At 41.7% G+C, this 24,517-nt stretch overlaps 1 protein-coding gene across 1 annotated transcript in view; it reads left to right on the top strand.

Moving 5' to 3' along the window:
- Window positions 1–17,087, top strand: part of Armc1 (armadillo repeat containing 1) — a 28,665-nt gene extending 11,578 nt beyond the window's left edge. The window contains exons 3-7 of the mRNA XM_075971330.1: window positions 3,669–3,760; window positions 8,808–8,997; window positions 13,943–14,059; window positions 14,146–14,220; window positions 14,880–17,087. Of these exons, the coding sequence (XP_075827445.1) occupies window positions 3,669–3,760; window positions 8,808–8,997; window positions 13,943–14,059; window positions 14,146–14,220; window positions 14,880–15,071 (666 nt within the window). The 3' untranslated portion in view covers window positions 15,072–17,087. The remainder of the gene's footprint in view (window positions 1–3,668; window positions 3,761–8,807; window positions 8,998–13,942; window positions 14,060–14,145; window positions 14,221–14,879) is intronic.
- Window positions 17,088–24,517: the final 7,430 nt, after the last annotated feature.

The following is a 24,517-nucleotide window of genomic DNA, read 5'->3' as shown; positions in this document are numbered from 1 at the left end:
CCCATCTTTGTTATGTATATATGCCTACATTGCTTTAAGCAGTATGCTCTCAGTCTTTGTGTGTGATACTCAGGATTAACAGAACTTCATACATGCTAAGCAAGCACCTGGATAACTTCCTAGCACTCAGCTTTAAAATATATTGAATTTTTAAAAATTCAGTTTGTTTTGTCTGTGACAGGATCTCACTAGATAGCCGTGGCTGTTGGCACTCATTGTGTAAGGCTGGTTTTGAACTCACAAGAGTCCTGCCTGCCTCTGCCTCTCAAATGCTGGAATTACAGGCATGTGCTACCACAACCAGCTGTCACTTGAGAGTTTGGAGGATTTTTTGGAGTGCTGTTGCCCTGTAGTGTAGGCTTGTCTCCAATTCTGGTTTTGTTTTGAGAAAGGGTCTCATATCACCCTGGCTGGCCTGGACTTTACTCTGTAGACCAGGTTGGCCTTAAACTCACAAGAGATCTGCCTTCCTCTGTCTTCAGAGTGCTGGGATTAAAGGCATGTGCCGCCATACCCGGTGTTGCCTTCAGCTGTTAACCCCCCTTGTTTGTTTCTCTGAGTTAGAATTGAAGGTATGTGCATCCATGTTCAGTTTCAAATGTCTTTTATATTTGTTCTCATCTTCATTGTTGCCAGTGGTCTTCATTCCCAAACATAGACTAACGTGTACTAGCCTCCTTTTCTTTCCTGTCTGCCCGAGGAATTCTTTTTCTTTTTTCTCTTCCCTCCCCTTTCCCTCCCCTTCCCTTTCCCTCCCCTCCCCTCTCCTCCCCTCCCCTTTCCCTCCCCTCCCTTCCCCTCTCCTCCCCTCCTCTTTCCCTCTCTCCCTCCCTCCCTCCTTCTTTCTTTCTTTCTTTTTAACATTTGCAGTGTTTGCTATTATCTTCCTCTACTTAAAAATTATTGCTGCTGTGTGTCTCCTGGATTATATGTTCTCTTTCCCTCCTTCCTCCCCCCCCCCCCCCCAATAAGGTCTCACTCTTGTAGTCTAGGGCTGGCTTGGAACTTGCTATGTAAATCAGGCTTGCCTGAACTCACGTCAATCTGCCTGTCTTAGCCTCTGGATACTGGGGAAACAGGAGTAAGCCACTGACTGTATCAGGCTGCCAGCGTATATGATTTCTAATAAGAAAGTGTTATACTTATTTGAACACTTTATTTGTGTGTGCATACACATGTGTCATTGCTCACCTGTGGAGGTCAGAGACCAGTTTTCTAGGATGGATTTTCTACTGTATACTCTGGGAACTGACCTCAGGACAGGAATTAAACTTAAGTTGGGATTGAATTCAGGTCATCTGGCTTCCATGACTCGAATTGTCTTATTTGCTGAATCATCTTGGAACCCTAAATGACTTTTGTGACTTCATCTGTGAACTCGTTACTGTTTTTCAGGAAATGCCTGATATATATATTTTAGATTTTGAGGTATATTTTCTTTTTATTGTTATTTTATTTGTAATTTGTTGAATTTCTTGAGTCCCTGGATTTAAATCTTCTGAGGTTTAGGAAATTTTCATCCACTATTTTTTCATAGGTTTTTATTTTTCTTCACGTCCATATAACGTTAGCATGTATTGTCCTGTTGACACTGCAACACTGAGCCTTTATGCCCCTGTATTTAATCCCTTTTCTTCCTTTCTGCACTTCATTTTGGCTAGTTTCTGTATTTTAGAGTCCACTGCTCGTTACTGTGTTTTCTAAACTGTTTTCGTTTCACGTTTTGACCTGTAGAGGTTGTCTGCCTGCTTAATGACTTCCATTTCTCTTTTCATCCTCACCCTCAAACATGAAACGTACTAGAATAGTTGTTTTTGATGTTTTTGTAATTCATAATCTCTATTTTACCTTGATTTGTGTCTTTTGGTTACTTTTTGCCTAACTATTCTGGATATAGGTTACATTTACCTGCATCTTTTCTGATCTGGTGATTTTCTCCCTATGCCAGGTATTAAAGTCTTTTAATGTGTCAGGTTTTTGGAAATTGTTTTAAGTTAGGCATGGTGGTAAACCTTTAATCTAGCACTTAGGAAGCTGAGGCAGATGATTCTGAGTTTGACCAGCCTGGTCTACAGAGTGAGTTCCAGGACAGCCAGAGCTATACAGAGAAACTCTGTCTCAAAAACTTTAAAAAGAGAAGAAAATATTTTTATAAATGCTGTTGAACTTTTCTCAGTGTTGCTTTTAGGTAACTTGGGACCAATTTGATTTTTCAAGATTGCTTTGGGCTTTGTTAGAATGTGTGCAATCTGTGCTGCCTCTGTTGCCATGGTAAACACATCTAGGCATTCACCCTGATGCCTCATGGGTGGTGAGGTCTTTGTTCCTCTGGCAGATGCCATCCCAAACTATTCCCACCTCATCCTGAGCTCTGTTTCTGGTGATGGTATTCCCTTACCATGTGGCCTTTCACGCTTTGCATTTGCAGATTGCCACTCAAACACAGACTCTCTGGCCCCCTCTGTAGATCTTTGGAATTCTTGCTGTTTGGGACACTACTGTGTGCCTCTTCTCTGCAAGTATGACTGCTGTGTCTTCCTCAGTATGATGTCTGCCTCATAGACTCAAAAACCACCATGCCCATTTGAGTTCCTCTGAGTGCTACCGTCTAGACTGCCGCTATCTGTGCAGTGAGGAAAGGGTCTCCAGGACCTGCCTCGTCCCTTTTTCCTAAGGACACAAGTACAGGGAAGGGCAATTTGCACATCAGGTAAACCTTCATTAAGGGAAGCAGAAGTCACAGCTTTATAATCACAAGAAGAGAAACAGGTGCTTGAGTTGGTGGCCTTAATAGCTGACACATTTTTAATAGACTCAGCACTTTTACTTGAAAGGCAGAAGACCCAGTAGAAACCTGAAAGATAGGTAGATTGAGACGATAGCATTTACTGTAAAGGTCAACAGCCGGACGACCCCAAAGAAGCCGCGTGCGAGGGAATAGTGGGGAAATGTGCCTGTTGTAAGAGAACAGTACCTGGGAAAGTTTGCTTATCTCCTAAGTACAGAGCTGTGACTGTTAGTTCATCTTGTAATTTTCATTTTATTTATTCTGGTGTTTTGAGATGGTCTCCTTCTGTAGCCCAGGTTATCCTAAAACTTACTATGCAGTCATGGCTAGCCTCTGACTCAGAGAAAATCCTTCTACCCCAGCTTCCTTCCTGGTGTACTTGTGGGAGTACACCGCTTTGCCTGTTTTTTTTTTGTTTGTTTGCTTACGTGTTTTTTGACTTACAACACATTGGAAAGGTGTAGTACAGTAAAACAGGAGTCAGTTCATTATATAAAGTTCATTGTATGCTTTGTCCCCCAGCAGTTTACTTCAATTAATGTGTAGAAAGCATCCAGGGACATGATGGCTGTTGGAATTACTTTTTGAGATTAATAAATGGAATATAGCTCCTTGTGATCTTGTAAAGATGAAATGATAAATAAAAGTGAAACAACCTAATTTGACCTTGTGGATAAGGTCGGAATATTCATTTCATAAGATACATTCAGTTACCACAGCTCCTAGGAGATTATTTTGAATGTTACATTTAAAGGAGAATTTAAAATTAATTGATGCTGAAAATAAAAACACTTATTTTTTTTTCCTCTCCCAGTGAATTGTAAGTGACCATAGTTTCGAGCAGTCTGGATGTGTGAATTGACTGTTGTTTCTGCTGCAGGCGCTCCGGTACTTGGCTGAATGCCGTGCGAACAGAGAAAAGATGAAGGGAGAGTTGGGGATGATGTTAAGCTTACAGAACGTCATACAAAAGTAAGTACGGCAGGCAGTATTCTCTGAGGCAGAAGAAAAATGGGTCTGTGTAAGCCAAGGGATGACTCACATTTATAGAAATTTTATTTTCTTTTTCAATTTCAAATATTATTTAGAAATTTTAATGAACAAAAGATAGACTTCTTAAGTTTTTTACCCAAAAATATTTTGCTAGTGAATATTTGTTTTCTGTGTAGCCCTGGCTGTGTTGGAAGTTGTTTTTTACACCAGGCTGGCCTTGAATTCAGAGATCTGCCTGCCTCTGCCTCCTTGCTAGGTTTAAAAGTGTATACCACTATGCTTGGCTGTTAATTTTGTTTTTACTGATAACATTTATATTTTATTTAAAATGTTGACATCTATCCTTTCATTTTGGGATATTAATAAGTATTTAATAATTCGCTTCTCTCTCCTGTATTACAGTGATAATCCTAAGATATTTGCAACTGATGGGGCAGAAACAGGGCAGCAGAGGTTTTTGTTCAAATTTCAAGACAACTGAATATTCATGGCTCTTAGTATCTGTCAAACATTTCCTTCTCACTGTGTTTTCTAGTTCATTGACTGGTGCTTTATACTATAAAGATTTAAAATTCAGGTATCACTTACTCATAGGCCATTGCCTAAAAATAAAAGAATACTGTTTATGTGTGTTTATTTTACTTTTGAGATACTCTTCACATAGCTCAGGCTGGCCTCAAACTTACTCTTTGGCCAAGGATGACCTTGACTTACTGATCTTCCTGCCTTTACTTAGAGTGCTGGTATTGCAGGTGTGTGCTCCATACCTAGATTTTGTGGTGCAGGGGGTAAAACTCAGAGCTTCATGCATGCAGTCAAGCACTTTATCAGCTGAGCCAATTCCAGCCTTGTATGTGTGTGATTGGTTATAATATTTTTTTAAAAAGAAAAAGTTGTACACTAAATGAAGCTTTATAAAGTAAGTGAATTGATTTGGTAGCAGAGCAATGAGACAGCTAATCATAGTAAATAATCTGTAGTGATGTCGTGGAGCACTGCTCCTGTGACGTCATCTGTAGTGATGTCGTGGAGCACTGCTTCTGTGACGTCATCTGTAGTGATGTCATGGAGCACTGCTCCTGTGACGTCATCTGTAGTGATGTCGTGGAGCACTGCTCCTGTGACGTCATCTGTAGTGATGTCGTGGAGCACTGCTTCTGTGATGTCATCTGTAGTGATGTCGTGGAGCACTACTCCTGTGACGTCATCTGTAGTGATGTCGTGGAGCACTGCTCCTGTGACGTCATCTGTAGTGATGTCGTGGAGCACTGCTCCTGTGACGTCATCTGTAGTGATGTCGTGGAGCACTGCTTCTGTGATGTCATCTGTAGTGATGTCGTGGAGCACTACTCCTGTGACGTCATCTGTAGTGATGTCGTGGAGCACTGCTCCTGTGACGTCATCTGTAGTGATGTCGTGGAGCACTGCTTCTGTGACGTCATCTGTAGTGATGTCGTGGAGCACTACTCCTGTGACGTCATCTGTAGTGATGTCGTGGAGCACTGCTCCTGTGACGTCATCTGTAGTGATGTCGTGGAGCACTGCTTCTGTGATGTCATCTGTAGTGATGTCATGGAGCACTGCTCCTGTGACGTCATCTGTAGTGATGTTGTGGAGCACTGCTCCTGTGATGTCAACTGTAGTGATGTCATGGAGCACTGCCCTTGTGACTCTATCTGTAGTGATGTCATGGAGCACTGCCCCTGTGACTCCATCTGTAGTGATGTCATGGAGCACTGCCCCTGTGACGTCATCTGTAGTGATGTCGTGGAGCACTGCTTCTGTGACGTCATCTGTAGTGATGTCGTGGAGCACTGCTCCTGTGACGTCATCTGTAGTGATGTCGTGGAGCACTGCTCCTGTGACGTCATCTGTAGTGATGTCATGGAGCACTGCTCCTGTGACGTCATCTGTAGTGATGTCATGGAGCACTGCTCCTGTGACGTCATCTGTAGTGATGTCATGGAGCACTGTTCCTACGACTTCCATCTGTTTGATACTCAAATGACCCTTCATCATGGTCTCGGAAATTCAGAGTTTCTTTTGGTGAGGTTGTTGGGAAACTGAAAGTTTATGGAAACTTAGATTTTTACATACATCAACAAATCAGTGGCATGTGTATTCCTTCAACAGGCATAGTTACTGAAGTTGAAACTAAGTAGTAGTGCAAAGAAGATGTGGAAAATTAGATTTAAAAGTAGTGTGAAAGCCGGGAGGTAGTGGCCACACCTTTAATTCCAGCACTCCAGAGGTAGAGAAGTAGGTGAATCTATGAGTTTGAGGCCCACCTCGTCTACAGAGTGAGTTCCAGGATATCCAGGGCTACACAGAGAAACCCTGTCTCAAAACAAAACAGAAGGAGTGTTGAGAGCCAACATTCCAGCACCCAAAAGTCTGAGGCAGAAGGACTGCCAGGAGCTAGAGTCAGCTTGGACTCTGGAGACTGCTTCTTAAAACAACAAGGGATGGCTCGAGGTTCAGGGCACTGGCTGCTCTTCCCATGGACCACCCACGCAGTCACTCACAGCTATCCAGAAGGCCAGTTTTTGGGGATCTGAGCCCCTCTTTTGGCCTCTGTGGGTATTGCATGCATGTAGTGCATAGACATGCATACAGACAAACCATATATACACATAAAAATAATAAAATATTTAAAAAACCCAAAATGTTGAAAAAATACATTTTCCATTTGAACTTTAACAATTTAGAGTGTGTTCAAGTAGCATGACCCTAACCTATAAAGTAATTTCTTAAACTTGTGGTAAGGTGTTTGTGTGTGTGTGGAAAACATAGACAGGCAAAGTATAGAGACCACTATGAAGTTATTGAGAGAAATTGAAGACATTATCTTGGCAGGTCATTAGGGAAGGTGATCTAAGGTAAAGTTAGAAATGTGGATTAATGTCTTAGACATAAAGAAGGCTGGGACAGGACTGGGCAGAGAAAGTCCCCAGGCTCCTGTACACTTTCGACAAGAAAGGAGCAGATAGCGTGACAGAATGCCATCTAGATCAGCCCTGTCCTGAACAGAAACGACGTCTTTCTGGGCTGCTTGGAAAGAGCATCCCTGCCCTTTGTCTGTGATGGTCTAAAACTGCTGTGCTGGCGGCTGGGACTGTAGCAGAGCAGTCCTTTATTTAGTTAGTTTTACTTTTTAAATTTGCCTGGGTGTGTGCCTGGCTATAGAGGTTAGAGGACAGCTTGAGTAAGCACCTTTAAGCCTTTAACTGCTAAACCACCTCATCGGGTTGTAGGACTGCGTGCATGCCTCTGTCCAGCTGTCGTCTGGTGAAACCATTCTCTTCAGAGGCTTGAAGGAGAATTGGGCCCAAAGGCATTTGCTGTGTTGGTGGGCCAGATCTTCCTGGCTTCTTTGTCATTAAAGGCCATAAAGGCCTTTTTTTGAGGTGAATCCAAGTGGTGTGTCTACATGGTTTCTGAAAGTGACTTTTTTTCCTTTAAATAAAGTATACATTTTTAGAATAGTATGGTAATTGCTCCACTAATAATAAAACATTTATTACATACTCATTCTAATTTGGTCCCTTAGCCTTTTTAGTAGTGGAGATACAATGATTGATCAGACATTGCAGTTTATTTGGCTTCTGTAGGTCTCAATATTTGAAGATTCCCTTTCAAGTTTCCTATGTGTTGATTTTTTTTTTTTGTCCTAACTCCCCTTTCAAGCTTGAGGAAAGTCATTTCTGTTCACCAAAATAAGCATTAGAAGCACCTGTATTTGAATGCTGTGTTAATGTAGTTACCCTAGTTCGTTGCTACCTGATTATGGTAGAATTGCAGGCAGACTCTCATGCTACCTGGCATTTCCGTGGGGGCTGGGGATCCAAACTCCATTTCTCACTCTTGCATGGCACAGGCTTTCCCTGGTAAGCTGTCTTCCTGGCTCTGTTAATATTTCTTTAGATGGCATTGCTAATATTCTTGCCAGCAGTTTCCATCTCATTAGATTTTTTTTCAGACATCAAAAAATATCTGCATTGCAGCTCTCTGCTTCTTCAGTTCAGCTTTAAAAATAGGCTACCTGAATCGATAGAAAAGAGATGGTTTGAGCAACAGTTGTGGCAGCAGAGAAATTTGGTAACCTGATCTATTTACTTGGTTTCTTGTTTAATGATTTTAATTAAATGTACTTTTGTACCGTGCTAGGATAGATTCTGAATCTCAATAAATCATGTTTTAAATGAAGTTAGGAGATTGTTACAGGCTATGCAGGCATGGTAACTCATTATGAGTGTCTTAGTTAGGGTTTCTATTGCTGTGAAGAGGTACCATGACCACAGTAGCTCTTAAAGGAAATCTGGGGCTGCTTACAAATTCAGACAGTTAGTCCATTATCATCATGGCTAAGAATTCTACATTTTTTTTCTTATGGGTTTTTTGAATCAGAGGTTCTTTGTGTAGCTTTGGAGCCTGTCCTAGAACTCACAGATCTACCAGCCTCTGCCTCTCAAGTGTTGGGATTAAAGGAAGGGAGAGTAACAATGGGACTGGCTTGAACCCTTGAAACCTCAAAGCGGCTTCCAGTGACGTACAAGGCCACACCTAGTTGTGCTACTCCATGTGAGCCAGTTGGGGCCATTTTCATTGACACCAGCAGTAAGGTGGAGAAAGTTAGCCTGGACTGTGTGAAAAGTTGCATGAAGATCATACCGACTTGATGCTTTCCTTATTTTTTCCTTTTCATCCTTAAAGTAGAGTCTTGTATTAGACTGATCTCAAGACTGTGTGGTCAAGGAGGACCTTGAGCTTCTGATCCTCTTGCTCCCACCTCTTGAGTGCTGTTGTTACAGCAGAGTCACTGCCCCTTGTTTGTGTGCTGCTGGAAATATAGGGCTCCAAGCCTGCTAGGCAAGAGCTCTGCCATCTGAACTATGCTCCCAGTTCTGAGACTCACTGGTGTTGCATTTTTATTGAATAAGATAGCAGTATGAAGTAAACAAAACTCACCGAAGTTGGGAAGTAAAATTACAGAATCAGCAAAAGTGACTATGCATTTCTTTTCAAGGACTACAACGCCAGGAGAAACAAAACTTCTGGCCTCTGAAATCTATGACATCCTTCAGTCCTCCAGTATGGCTGATGGTGATAGTTTTAATGAAGTGAATTCACGTCGAAGGAAAGCTCAGTTTTTCCTGGGAACTACAAACAAACGTGCCAAAACAGTAGTTTTGCAGATAGATGGTCTCGATGATACGGTAAGATTTAAAGATGTGCTTCATAAGATGGCAAGAGAAGTTGTATCACTACTTTCTTTACAGTCACTTGCTAACATTCTCTAAGGAAAAGTTGCAATATTAGGATTTTACCCTCTTAGGCTGGAGAGATGGCTCAGCGGTTAAGAGCATTGCCTATTCTTCCAAAGGTCCTGAGTTCAATTCCCGGCAACCACATGGTGGCTCACAACCATCTGTAATGAGGTCTGGTGCTGTCTTCTGGCCTGCAGATATACACACAGACAGACTATTGTATACATAATAAATAAAATATTTAAAACAAAAAAAACCCAAATTCTAATTTTACCCTCTTCACAAAAGGGACGTCTTATGCTAAAGATCGGGCTAATCAGCATACATAGCAGTTTTAAATGTACATGTTCTTAATAGAAGGCCTAAAGAATATGCAGTGAAACACCTGAACCCATAGACATGCAGGAAGCAGACAGGTCTAATTAAAGCTGTGCATGATTTATGTAGATATGAGGTATAGCTTCTAATGTCAGACATGAGATAGATACCAGTAGGTCCTGTAGCATTGAAAGGATCTATGGTTAGCATGACTTCGGAGGGCTCATTGGTGTTGTAGCATGTATCAACACACTCACTTCTTTGTATATATTCCATCAGTGGATGTGTGGTACTTTGCTTATCCATTTATCAACTGATAGACAGGTGAATTGTTTCTACCTTTGGCTCTTAGAAACCTGCTAGGAGCATGTTTAGACATTTATTGTTGTTGTTTTTAAGCACATGTTAACATCCTCTTGGGTATTTACCTAGTGGCATTGCTCAGGCATATGGTAATTATACGTTTAATTTTTAATGAACTGTCAGATTGTGTACTGTGACTATACAGTTCTATATTTCAACCAGTTTCTCCACGTGCTCATCAGCACTTGCCATTTGCCAGCTGTCCTAGTGGATTGAAAGTGTTCCTTGGTGGTTTTGGTTTACACTTTCCTAACTAATGTTGAGCAACATTCTAGAAATGTATTAGTCAGTTCGTTAGTGGTTGGATTGGGGGTTATTGTGTATCAGATTTATATTTGAGGGAAATGCTCATTTCCTCTTTGTTCTTTGATCAGTTTTAAGTGGTCTTTTATTGCTGAATTCTCTGAATTACGTGGGTGCTTATATTGAAGGTGAGTCCTCTGCTAGAGTAGATGCACTCTGAACCACTGAGCCATCTCTCCAGCCCCCTTTTTATACATTTTGTTGAAATTATCAATGAAGTCATTGGCCTTGGGCTTTGCTTGGTGGGCAGCTTTTTGACCATTAATTGAATCTCTTTACTTGTCTATTCATCTTTTTCTTTTTCTTTTTTTTTATTAAGTTTGGCTGTCTATGTCTTTGTATTGTGTAAATTTTGTTGAGGTCTTTAATATGTTTCATGCAGTTATTCATAGTATTTGTATAGGCTGTGTCCTTGATCCAAAAATGCACATTTTGAAATGCTTTAAGATCCAAAACTTGTTTTGTTTTTTTTTTAATTTTCAGTATGATACTCAGAAAGGTTTGGAGTTTGAACAATTTTTAATTTTAAAATTTCACTTTAGATTTTTAGATTTTATTTCATGTGTATGGCTGTTTTGCCTGCATGTGTATATGTGTACTAGAGACTGGCACTGGATCCCCTGGAGTTTATGAATGATTTTGAGCTATCTTCCAGTAGTATTGAGCCTGGGCCCTATGCAAGAGCAATAGTTGCTCTAAACTGCTGAGCCATCTCTCCAGTGCTAAGAATTCATAATTTTTGAATTTGAGGTGTTTAGGAAGTGTAGTTTACATAAAATTGTAAAATCTGGGAAAGACTCCCAGATCTGAAACACTTTCATCCCAAGACCAGGTAGAGGAGACTTAGCCTTAGCTTTTACTAACTTTTTCTGTATGTAAGGTTGGCAATCATATTTCCCTCTTAATTCCTGAGTTTAGCAGTTGGCTTTTCTTGGAAGGTAAATGTATGTTAACTTCATCGATCTTTTCAAAGAACCAAGTGTTCTTTTTTTCTTCCTTTTTTTATTTTGTTTTAATTTTTTCTTGGTTGGGGCACACATGTTGAGGTCAGTGGATGAGTTGCAGAAGGTGGTTCTCTTCTTCCACCATGTGGTCCTCAGAAGCAGACTCGGGGCGTCAGGCTTGGTGACAGGCACTCTTCCCCCTGTGACGTTCACTGGTTCTGAATTTTGTTCCTTTGTTTGGAGATCTGGTCTCACTTTATAGCCTAGGTTGACCTTGAACTCAGGCACGTCTAGTCCTCTGCCTTAGGAGTGCCCTGTGCTGGGACTAAGAACCAACTTTTTAGACTCTTTTTAAATTTTAAAACATTCTTTTCTCATTTTGCATATCAATCCCAGTTCCCACTCTCTCCCTTCCTCCTGCTCCTTACTCTCCTTCCACTCCCCCCCCCCCCCCATCCACTCTCAGAGAGGGTAAGCCTGCCCATGGGGAATCAGTAAAGTCTGCCATATCACTGTGAGGCAGGACCAAGGTCTTTCCCCTTATATCTAGGCCGAGCAAAGTGTTACTCCAAAGAGAACGGGCTCCATCAAGCACTAGAAAAGGTTGTGGCGATCCTAATCTGTGGGCACTTCTCAGTCCAGTCAGGTTAACAGCCAAGATCAATATCAGTTCCAGCATGCTGTGCTGGACCTTGAAAACCTTCTGCGATAGGGAGCTCACCAGAGATGTTACGTTTCCAGTATCTAAGCTTCACTGTTTTTTTAAAAAATTAATATTTTGTCTGTATTTTAATTGTTTAATCCTAATTTAGTATATGCGACTTGAGTTTGAGATAATTTCAGGAGAAATTATATATTACATATTCAGGGGTAGACACTTCTTTCTTTTACTCTTTTTTAATTGTTTTTATTGTGTTATGTATTTTTCTCCACTCCCCTTCCTTCTTCCCCCTAAGGGGTGGACACTTAAACTGGTATTTCTCCACTCACCTCTTCACCTATGCCAGGCAGACTTTCTAAGGATCGCCACAACCTTTTCTGCTGGTTTATTTAAGGCCTTAAAGCTAAGCTTTTTCTATTTTTTTTAAGGTTCAGTAGGGGTGTGTGTGTGTGTGTGTCTGTCTGTATGTCTGTCTCTGTATGTGTTAGGGGAAGGCACTTTTACATTCTTCTTAACCTGTGACAGGATCAAATAAGTTAACAGCTACGAAAGTCCAAAAAATTTCTAGAAAATTTCTGCTGTATGAAAATTGATGAAATAGAATACCTTAATGTACATAAAGTATCTCTAGTATGTCTTGTTCATTTTGTTGACTATGAATAAGTTACTTTTTTAAAGCTAACACAGAAATCCAAAGGGGGCTAGGGAGCTAGTTCAGTAGGTAAGAGTACTTGGTGTGCAGTCCTGAGGACCTGATAGCTCAGTGGGTAAGAATCCTCAGTGTGCAGTCCTGAGGACCCGATAGCTCAGTGGGTAAGAATCCTCAGTGTGCAGTCCTGAGGACCCGATAGCTCAGTGGGTAAGAATCCTCAGTGTGCAGTCCTGAGGACCCGATAGCTCAGTGGGTAAGAATCCTCAGTGTGCAGTCCTGAGGACCCGATAGCTCAGTGGGTAAGAATCCTCAGTGTGCAGTCCTGAGGACCCGATAGCTCAGTGGGTAAGAATACTCAGTGTGCAATCATGAGGACCTGCATTGAAATCTCCAGAACCCATGTACAAAGCCAGGCATGGTTGCACAGATGCCTGAACCCCAGCACTGTGGGGCTGGAGACAGAGGATTGCTGGAACCTGCTGGTTGACAAACCTTATCTCCAGGTTAAGTGAAAGGTCTTGTCACAAAGGAATAAGAGAGTGATAAAGCTGGATACTTATTATGTCCCTTATATACTCCATGCATGCCTAGGTATACATACATAAATACATACATGCTTATACACCCTCTTCTCCCATATACACCACACACTCATAGTAACTACTTACAAAAAAGTATAGGCCAGTATACAGTAAGACCAAAAAATCAAAATATAGCTGAGATGATTAGAATGTCTCCTGAGAGTCGAAGCAGAAAGCAGTTTCTTAATTACAGGTACTGGACTGTGGGGATAAGAGGAAACAAATATAATAAGATTTGGTGAAGTTAGAAATGGGATAATTAGTACCCTGCTTTAAAGTAGCAGAGACCATGTGGGTACCAGCAGAGGAAAATGACACCCAAAAGAGAATATTGATAATGCTTGGTATCGCATGCCATGAATAAGGAGGACATAATATTTATAAGGAACAGTGATTCAAACACAGAATACTTTCAATTCTAGCTTATGCCTAGAGATTTTTAGACTAGAATAGAGGGCTAGGGAGTGAATGTTTTAGTACACCATATGGTCTTTGTCGTAATTGTGCCAACTCTGCCTTAGATGAAACTGAAATCAGAGGATCTGTAAGTAAAGGAATGTGGCTGTCTCAGTAGAACGTAACAAAAATGGCTGATGGCCTCTACTTTTCTGTTCTTGAGTACTTTGTTATGCATTGGGTGACAGTTATTAACATTACATATTAAGATTGAAGTTTGAAATATGCCAAGAATTACTGTCGTGTTGTAACTTTCTTCCTTTTCTATCTAATCCTAGTCCTTGCAATAACATGTAACAATGTTCCATGCTTCTGTCAGCCGTGGACCACACATGTCATGTGGCACCGCAAGATTAGATACGTTTAGGTAGACAAGCAAGTACCGCAATATTGAGTTCCCTGCAATGTCTAGTGTGGAATAAGCTGTTGTGGAAGCTTAGTGTAGCAGGCCATGCCTTACAGCCTGTGTGTAGTAGGCTTTGCCATGTAGGTTTGTGTAATTGGTGCTGTGGTCTTTTTACAGTGATAGAATTGGCACCAATGAATGGTTCAGTATGGCTCAAATTACTTATTTTCTCTACCTATTTTAATAACAGTTTGTCTTTTACTTTTTCAGTCTCGAAGAAATCTGTGTGAAGAGGCTTTGTTAAAAATTAAAGGTGTTATTAGCTTTACTTTTCAAATGGCTGTTCAAAGATGTGTGGTGCGAATACGTTCAGATTTGAAGGCAGAGGTCAGTACGTTCAACAACTGAATGTGTGTGAAGTTACAATCAAGCAAGTCCTCATTCAGAATTGTTCCTTTATCCTTTCATCCCAGGCTTTGGCGTCAGCAATAGCATCAACCAAGGTCATGAAAGCCCAACAAGTTGTGAAAAGTGAAAGTGGGGAAGAGGTAAAGCTTGCATTTTATTTTACTCCTGCCAGACTGGGACTCTTGATTCCTTTTTATGGTTAGTGGATTATAACATTCCTAGAGGAATAGTTATGAAATATAGGGGTGTGGTATATCTTGATTTCTGTCTTAGTAGTATAGAGAGATCTTTTGTGAAGTTCAGAATGTGCTAATGGAATCTCTGAACGCGGTGGAGATGTGATGCAGATTGTATATGTTAAGGACAGGACAGTTCCTTACATTGCTCTTCAGTACTTTCTAACTTGAGCTAGTTTTGTGAATCCAAGACAATAAAGCATATTCTCTGAAGAAGTTAATATGGTGCACTCTAGATCTGTGTTGCGGAGGAGGGACCGACTGTAAGCTGTGAGCTTTGGTTTCCAGATGAGTGGCTTTGTGGTACTCTGGGAGTTCAGAGTGCCTGTCTAGACACAGGTTACTACTTCTGCCCTAGAACCCCGATAGATTGCAGCTGCCATCTCCTGTGTGCCGGCGTGCTCAGTTCTTAGACTGTCCTGCAAGAAGAAAACACTAGAAGACACAGAGCCTTTGAGAGTCTCTGGATGAAGATGACGCTTAAGATGAGGATGTGACTTAGGGCATGGATCGTGTCATGTTACGTTAGGTTAGTAATGGCTCTTCATGCTTCTCTGTGTCAGATGCTGGTCCCATTCCAAGATGCCCCTGTGGAAGTGGAAGAAAACACAGAGCTGCCTGACTACCTACCAGAGGACGAGAGTCCCACAAAGGAACAGGACAAGGCAGTGTCCCGGGTCGGCTCACACCCCGACGGTGGAGCCAGCTGGTTGAGCACAGCTGCAAACTTTTTATCCAGATCATTTTACTGGTGACTTCAACTTCAGTTTGGGGCTCAAGGACTGTGCAAACCACCAGGGGGCCAGCTTTCCATTGTTGTGGTGAACTGTCAAGTGCAATTCGCAATAGATTATCATGGGAAGTCTCTAGATTACATGACTACGTATGCTGCATTTTACATTTTATTGGACATTTTCCTCACCGAATGGTAAACAGGACAGAGGCTGCAGGTGGAATGGTTTATGAAGGTATTTTGGTATTGTTTTCCTTTGCTTAATTGCCTCACTATTTTTTGAAAAACATGGGTCCACTGTTAAACCAAATGTATGTGCAGCTTTGTACTCTTTTTTTCCATGGAGCATGCGACTAGAAGAACTCCTCTCGCCTCAGGAGCTTGCTGCAGAGAAGTTTCGCATAGCTCAAGATGTGCATGAATTACTGACTATTTTAGCAGCTTTTCTTCATGAATGATACATGACATATGCTTTGGTACCCTTCTCTGAAAGTTGAAAACATACCTAGTTAGCCCCCTTCTGTGCCTTTTTTATTTTGCCAACCATGTTTATAGAAAGGACATTATTAATGACATTTTGCAAATGGAATTATATTAATTTGAATATAGCAGTACCTTAAAAAAACTACAAAAACTGTACAATCTTACTTGATATAATTTTAACAAGGCTACCCATAAGCCAGTTAAGACAGTGGGGGCTTGGACAGCAACAAAGTGCTTTTGGGAGAATTTGAATGTGACCATGCATGGCTCTGTTGATTCCTGCTCACTTAGGTTATGGTGGCTCTTGAGAATTCAGTCCACTGTGATCTTGTGGGCAGCCTTACCCTGTGATGCCACTGTATCCTGCTAGAGAAAATAGTTTTTTTGTTTGTTTGTTTGTTTTGTTTTTTTTGTTTTTTAAATCTGGTTTTTCAAGACAGGGTTTCTCTGTGTAGCCCTGTCTTGAAACTCACTCTGTAGACTAGGCTGGCCTTGCTGAGATTAAAGGCACGCGCCACCACAACCTGGCGAGAAAGTAATAACTAATGGTTTAAAGAGCTGATAAACTTGAAAACAAAGTTGAATGCCTCAAATGACTTCAGACATAAACACCTAGCACATGCTTCTCCCAGAGATGTTTCTTTTTATTGCCTTTTTGTGGTTCTTAAGAAAATACTACACCAAACTGAATGAAAAAAGACCCAAATTGTTGCTTATAGAGAAAGAAAGCCAGCACTGGTCACTTAGTCTTATTTTTCATGCCAGGAAAAAAAAAGACTTCAGTGAAGGTAAGATACATAAATACAGACACGTTTTTGGTTTTTTTGTAGACTGAATTACATGTATGTGATGTGTTCTTAAGATCCTGAAATATTTGACAGCTAATGTTTTCTTTGTAGAAATCAAGCTAAATCTGTTTTCATGCCAACATTAAAAACTAACAGGAAGAAACTGAAATGTATCGCCATCACCACGTAGAGCTGCTGTTTTGCTCCTTGAAGAATGTGAAGTGAGATTGGACTCAGGAGGGCTTCCTCACATTCTCGTTGAAATCAGCCAGTGTTACCAGGGAAAAATAATTGTAAAATACTATGGCCCATGACAGCTTTTGAGTTTATTAACATCGTGGCTTTCTGGAATGAGGGTGTTGAAGGTATTTAGAGCATTTTTCTACATGTCTCGTCTCTGATTCAAGTGATACGCACAAGCAGAAAACAGAAGTTTTCAGGGCACATGGCTAACACATACTATTACTTGCTGCCAGAATTGGATGTGTTGAAAACAAAACAACAAAACCACCTCCTTTCTATAGCCATTAAAGCAAAGTTTACTTTCTATTTTAACACATTTTTCATTTTATCTTGCATTATCACATTTATTTAAAAGTTATAGCAATTTGGTAGTGATGGTTCAGGACAGTTGATATTTTGAACTGACGTTTGTGTGTGTCTAGGTGTTTCTTTATTCCAGGGCTCTCAGAAGAGTCAAGGCAACTATAATGGCAGTTTTTGAAATATATTGTAAAATAATAAAATAACAATGAAAATTGAATGGATATTGTATTTTTAAAATATTTATTTATTTGTATATGTCTGTCTCTCTATGTGCACATGCCTGAGGAGGTCAGAAGAGTGTCTGGTCCTGGAGCTGGAGTTAGAGACAGTTGTGAGCTGTCTGATATGGGTATTGGGAGTTGAGCTCAGTCCTTTATAAGAACAATACATGTTCTTAACCACTGCGCTCTTTATCTAGCCCTGGGATATTAGTACTCAGATTATTGAGACAGGTTCTTGTTGTCTAGTTCAAGCTGACCTGTATTTGGCCTACATTAACCTTGAACTTGCTCACCTCCTGAATGCAGGGGTTGTTAGGTATGTACCTGTAGGAGGCTCTTTAGCAGTTTGCACGGTCTTCATTCCACAGCTGCGTCTCCTGGTCAGTGCTGTGCATCTGTGGACCGCTGAGCCAGAGGAACCAGAGCTAGAATCAGTGCACTTGCTCTCTGTCTTACTTTTGAATTTGCTTTTCTAGAGGTTCTTGTGGAGGCTTGTGTTCTAGCTTCAGTGCTACCCTTATTTCTAGTTTAAAGAGTTGTTACGGGAGAAAAAAAGTTGCTTCTCATGTTAAAACTTGCTAGCTATGTAAGACTAGACAGCAATTTAATCGTGAACTGTATAGCAAAATGAAGGTCAATTTCTTCACAGGATAGTCCACAGAATCATTATATAAAAACATTTTATGAAATGTTTTATAAAAAAATATTTCCAGTATTCAGTGGCATTGTTGCTACTGGCCATGTAACACAAGTGTCGTGTTGACATTGATGCACCCTCCACTTCCCTTAAATGTGCACATATGCAAGGCACACATGTGAGTCAGGACAGCTTCTGGGAGTCACCTCTCTTCTTCCATCAGGGGAGTTCCCATGAACTGAGGTCATCAGGCATAGCTTTCCCTGCTGTGAGCCATCTTATTAGTCTCTTAAATCAGGAGATGACCAATACTAGCTTTGACTTACCTGTCTACATCGACTCAAAGTCTTTGCTTGGCCATCTGTGGTTTTTATCTAAAATTTTACTTTGAATTCTTTTATTTGTCGCCAGGATTTCCCTCCTTTTTTAGATGCTGAAATTTGTGGAGAAGGGAGAGAAGTGGCAGAGCAGGTGTAAGAAATGCTGACGTTTAAGGGCTTGTGCGCAAGAGCTTCTGTACTATTCATAGAAGGTTTCTGTACGTCTCAAATGTAATTTATTAATTCTTTAGGAATTTCACACCATGCATCCCAATCCTGTTCACCTTCTGTGCCTCCACAACTGCAGCATCCCCTCCCAAAGGAAACTCCTCACCCCCCAATTATTTCAAAACCAAACCAGACCACTTGCTGCTCCGTCTTTCTCATCTCTCCAACACCTCTTCATTCGTCCTGTTGGATTGGGAGCTGTGGTGTGTTATGTGTTATACCTTTGTCCAGTCATGGGTCTGCTCAAGTCCTCCGCACACCACCATCACTGGACCCTCGCCAAAACTCCTCTTGGGTATCCTGCTGTTGCCCTGAGTCATGGAGATCCTGTGGCTACCGTCAGCAGGACCAGTCCCTTCACATGTTCCAGCAGGCCTTAGATGGCGCAGATGTTAGGGTGGGCCAACCCAAGGCCTAGGACGTGGGTCTGGGTGGTAGCTGAGCTGGTCAGGCTGGGCTGCCGAGACTGCCCCCTCAGGTGAAATGTGGAGTCAGCTCTCCTAGGCCCATGCCATCCAGGCCAGCTCTGCTATGCCCCGTGGTGAGGGGTGTGGTCATTTCTCCCAGGTGCAGGAGACAGCTCTCCATGAGGAGCAGGGCCAGCTCTCCTGGTGCAGTGTCCAGCTATACCAGGGCCAATGAAGGGCAGGGCCAGCTCAGCACAGCCCTTGAATTTCAACACACAAGGTTCCTATGACTGACTCCCTGTGGTAACATGGGCCATGAGCGGGATCATAGACCTCCATCTACAGCAGGACCACCAACCCAGACATTGCCCTTGGCAGTAGTTCGGGCCCAGACATCACCATAGCCCCAGTGGCAACACAGGCTATCCAGTCAGTATGGCCCTGGTGGCATCATTGCCCTTGGACACCAAGATGGTCTCAGGTGGCTGATCAGACCCTGGGCATCAGCATGCCCCTCAATGGCAATAGGACCCCACCCAGACTTGAATGTCACCATGGCCCCAAGTGGCAGTACAGGCCACCCAGATTGGCCCTCAGATACCAGTGTGGCTCCAGGTAGCTGTCTAGATCCATGGCATCAGCTTGGCCTTTGATGGTACCAGGAACCATGGGCATCAACACACCATGGCTGTAGTATGGCTACAAACCCAGACATGGCCCCAAACTGTTCATCTGTCCGTCCATCCATCCATCCTTTCTTTTCTTTCTAGATTTATTTATTTATTGTATATGCAGTGTTCTGCTTACATGTATGCCTACAGGCCAGAATAGGACATCAGATCTCATTATAGATGGTTTTGAGCCACCATGTGGCTTCTGGGAATTGAACTCAGAACCTCTGGAAGAGCAGCCAGTGCTCTTAACCTCTGAGCCATCTCTCCAGCCACCCCGCAACCCCCCAAACTTTACTTTTAAAAGCAAATTTATAGGATACTGATAAATTACACCAACAGATTAAAAGAAATCACAGTTTACACAGAATAAGTGCAAGTTCAATGAATAACTGCACCAGACACTAAGTAATTATAGTGAAAGAATGGTAGAGAAGAGTCCTGCAATCACTTTTGTGGTGCTTTTTTTTTTAAGGCAAGAATTCATATAACCCAAACTGGCTTCAGATTTGCTATGTAGACAAAGATGACCTTGAATTCCTGGTCCTGAAAGCTGCAGTGGCAGGCGTGCATCACTGTACTCAGTTACCAAAAATATATGGTCTGCTTCTAATTCTAACTGTAGGGCTGATGGGGTTTCATGTGGTCGCGTGCGTGCCTAGGCCCAAGCCCAAGTTCAATTTGATGTCAGAATCTCAGTTACTTTTGTGTAGGTAAGTTCTAAACCCCCACTGTCACCATTTGCAGCTCTATAGTAGCCACCAAGTGCAAAGTCCAAGGGTTTTTGTTTATTTTAACAGGGTTTCTCTATTAACCCTGGCTGTCCAGGAACTTGTTCTACTCTTGAGTTCTTATGTATGATAGACCCATGCTCAGGAGAGGCATGCAACAAATTGTGTGTGCCAGGCACTCCGGTAAAAGTACAGATATTTCCTTATCTAGTCTTTAAAAGCCAAGGTAAGGATGTATTACTAAATTAGCATTTTATAAGCAAGAAAATAGATTTAGTGAGTCAGGACTCTAACCTAGGCAGTCTGGCATCTCAGGTCTTGCTAAACCTCCAGCATAGCTCTACCGCCACAGCACAGGCATGTCTGGGGCTCAGGCGTCTGATAGATGTGAGACTCCATGTCTGGCATTAGGTTCAGGGAAAAAAAGTGAATACACAGGGTCCTCAGTGTGGAAAGAGACCACATGTTCCCTATGGATACCCAGATTTTCAGACTTCGAGCTTCAGGCCCTTTCAATGTTGCACACGCCTTACCCACTAGAGTCAACTCTTATTTTCATAACTGCTCCCATTCTATTCAATCAGACTGTTTTTAAAATCTTTGAGACAGGGTTTATCTGTGTGTATCTTAGAACTCTATGTAGACTAACTGACCTCAAACTCACAGAGATCCACCTGATTCTGCCTCCTGAGTGCTGGGATTAAATGCATGCCAACATACCAGGTCCACCAGGCTTTAGAAATCATTTTCTGCTTTAATCCCAGGAAAGGTCCTAGGATTGCTGGATGCTTGTCTAGCATTAAATTGACTCTGAGGGTTAGCCTCCAACCTTGTTCTTTACAGATTCAATAAGCATTAGTCTATACTTTTGCAAGGCTCAGTTGTAATATCTCACCATTACAGAAGCAGTCTCTCATAGGGTTAATATTTCATCTTTATCCTTTATTGGTAGTCTTATGTGGAATTCCCTCTTTCTTTAAAATAGTATGGAAATAACAAACTATTATTTCAGATGGCTTAATAAAAAGCACAGGTAACCTTCATCCTGCAATATAAGCTATGTAAGTAAAGGTTCTCATCTTTTGGTCCATTCTTGTTTTTTGGGTATGTTTGTCTGTCTGTCTGTCTGTCTCTCTCTCTCTCTCTCTCTCTCTCTCTCTCTCTCTCTCTCTCTCTCTCTCTCTCTGTGTGTGTGTGTGTGTGTGTGTGTGCTTGTGCTTCGGGAAGAAGCATACACTACATTTCTAACATGTTAAACATACGTTGACACAGAATAAAGTCACTGTACTCCCCTTTGCAGCCTTAGTCACTGGTTCTCACCATTACTGTCTTCTCAGATTGAATTTTATGTTACTATATATTCTCTACTTTGATGTCTTTAGAACTGAAATTTACATATGAGAAAAATGTGTTTGTCCTTTGAAATCTGACTTAGTATTCTTCATGTGACTTCTGATTCCATTCAATATCTTTGCAAATGATATCTTTTATTATTTTGTTGTATGTGTGAGAGCTTCATGAGTTTAAGGGTACCATGTGAATGCCAGAACCCTCGGAGGCCACAAGAGCATTGAATCCCCTGGAACTGAAGTCGGAGATGCTTATGAGTAACATGGGTGCTGGGAAACAAACTTGTGTCCTCTGCAAGAGCTGTAAGCTCTCACAACTATGCAGCCATCCCTCCATGGATGGCTAATAATTATGGATGTAGATGACTCGTACTCCAATGTGTGTGTGTGGGAGGGAGGGAGGGAGGGAGGGAGGGAGGAGGAGGGCTGCACTGCCTTTATTCATTGTGGGCACTCAAGTTGCTTTCATACTTTGGCAATTGTAAAGAATGCAAAAAGCAAGTGGTACACAGTTATGATGGTTAGTATTAATTGTCAACTTGTCAAATTCTAGAATCACCCGAGAGACAGGCTTCTGGGCATGCCTGTGCAGGTTGTCTTGATTGTAGTAATTGAAGTGGAAGGCTGCTGTGGGATAATGCTCTTGCACACTGTGAAGATTTGTCACTTAGATTGGTTTAATAGAATGCAGATTGGCTATCAGTCAGGCAGGAAGTATAGGCAGGGTGATTAGACTGAGAGAATTCTGGGTTGCAAGCCAGCCACAGAGGAAGCAAGATGAGAATGCCTTACTGAGGAAAGGTACTAAGCCACGTGGCTAAACATAGATAAGAATTATGGGTTAAGTTGTAAGAGCTTGTTAGTAATAAGCCTGAGCTAATAGGCCAAACAGTTTAATGAGTTCTCTATGAAATAGTTTCAATTTCAAATGGAGATTTTAAAGTTATTTACGAAGTTCTACCTTTAAAAAATACAACAGATGAACTATCTGAAAAACAATAAGTAAACATTCATTTTACACTCACTTTTAAAAACTTTATATCAGGGTCTCATCATATACCCCTAACTGCCCTAGAATGCACAGAGATCCACCTGCCTCTGCCTCCTGGTGCTGGGAGGAAATGAGGGATGTGCCCCACATCTGACACACTCAACGCTTTAGAAATCGGACTTATGTGAATTTTAGAAAATTGTTTTCTTCCTTTGTTTTTTATTTTCTGTGTATGTTTTGCCTGCATGCATGACTATGTATCCTATGCCTGCCAGGCCCTCAGGAGCCAGAAGAGGGCTTCGGATGTCCTGGAACTGAAGTTACCTACAGCAGTGAGCCATAGTGTGGGTGCGGGGAATGAGCATAGATCCCATGGAAGAGCAGACGGTGTTTCCAGCTGTTGAGCCATCTCTCCAACCCCTGTATGCATTTTAAAAGATGCTTCTAAGCAGGCTTGTTTGAGTAAAGCTTTGTGGTTTGAAATTCTTGATGTACATTTGTGTAAGGGCTTACCACTGTAATATTGTGTGTGTGTGTGTGTGTGTATTTTTTAAAAAACTTTTTATAGTAACTTCAGCTGATATATAAATGGGATAGAAATTTACTCTGTAAAATTAACAATATAAATAAACCTGAAGTACTTTATAGAAATCTTTTATGACGCAGAAAATTTAGAAGTAGAAGTGTGTTTATTTTCAGCTCCTTTACTCTTTCAAGTTGAAGCCCAACTTTTTGTGTGGTAGCTGGAGTCAGAGGTGGGGTGTTGGGGAATATTGTGTTCAGGTGCGTGACTTCTGTTTACACTGCATTTGTTTAGCTCTGTGAAGCTGTGTTACTGTGCCTGTCTAAGATACCTGACAGTCCTAATAAAGAGCTGAATGGCCAGTAGCAAGGCAGGAGCAAGGACAGGCAGGGCTGGAAGGCAGAGAGTATTAATAGGAGGAGAAATGAGAAGGAAGAGCAAGAGATCAAGGAGAGGAGGACGTCGGGCTAGCCACCCAGCCAGCCACGGAGAAAGAAGTAAAGAAAGGTATACAGAAATAGAGAAAGATAAAAGCCCAGAGGGTAAAGGTAGTTGGGATAATTTAAGTTAAGAAAAAGCTGACAAGAAACAAGCCAAGCGAAGGCTAGGCATCATAACTAAGAATAAGCCTCTGTGTGATAGCATGTTTATTAAGTTGTTGTTGTCAGTGTAGCTACCTTAAGCAGCTTTTCCTGTTTTATGTTGCTGATTATACTGAAGACCACAACCCTCCATAGATGGTAGCTGGTGCTTGAGACCTGATAGAAACCCCAGCATGGACTGTGTAGAGCTAAACATCTCCAGTGTGGACACACAATGTTAAATAATCTAAACTGTTAGGATTGGTAATGATGTCGAGATTTCCTTAAAAATACCTCTATGCCACCTTGAATCCCAGCACTCGTAGGCAGAGGCAGGCAGATCTCTGTGAGTTCGATGCCAGCCTGGTTTACAAGAGCTAGTTCCTGGACAGGCTCCAAAGCTACAGAGAAACCCAGTCTCGAAATACCCCTATGCTTATAAATTTGCCTAGGGTTTTCTCTTATATTATGAGCATTGCAATAATAAAAACTGGTACCAGGATTGGATTTCAGTTATTTGAAGATTTTTTTGAGACAAGCTTTCTCTGTGTAGCCTTGGCTGTCCTGGAACTCACTCTGTAGACCAGGTTGGCCTGGAATTTAGAGGTTCTCCCAAGTGCTGGGATTAAAGGTGTGTACCAGTATGCCCAGCTCTATTTGAAGAACTTTATTTCATCATTGGCATTTTCATGAAAGGAGCAGAGGCCCACCAGGGGCAACTTAAGTTTTTGTATTCTACTCTCTGTGCTGGGCCAGAGAGAAAGAGGTTGAGAAGTTATGTCCCTTCTGTCTGCCCAGATAGTTCCCAGAGTAGTGGCTAAGTTAAAGGAGGCATTGAACTGTCCCCCCCTTGGTTATGATCTCTGTGTGCTGTGCAGTGTGAGCGCCTCACTGCAGAGTGCGACTCCAGTGTTTAAAGATAAAGAGTTTTTCTGTACAAGACGGCCTCAAATGCAAGCCAACAACTTTATCTGGTGCTCGACCAAAGAGTG

This window comes from Microtus pennsylvanicus, chromosome 5, assembly GCF_037038515.1.
Source record: "Microtus pennsylvanicus isolate mMicPen1 chromosome 5, mMicPen1.hap1, whole genome shotgun sequence".
NCBI classification, from domain to species: domain Eukaryota; kingdom Metazoa; phylum Chordata; class Mammalia; order Rodentia; family Cricetidae; genus Microtus; species Microtus pennsylvanicus.
Note: the sequence above shows the minus strand (reverse complement) of the source record. Positions and strands in the feature narration are given on the sequence as shown.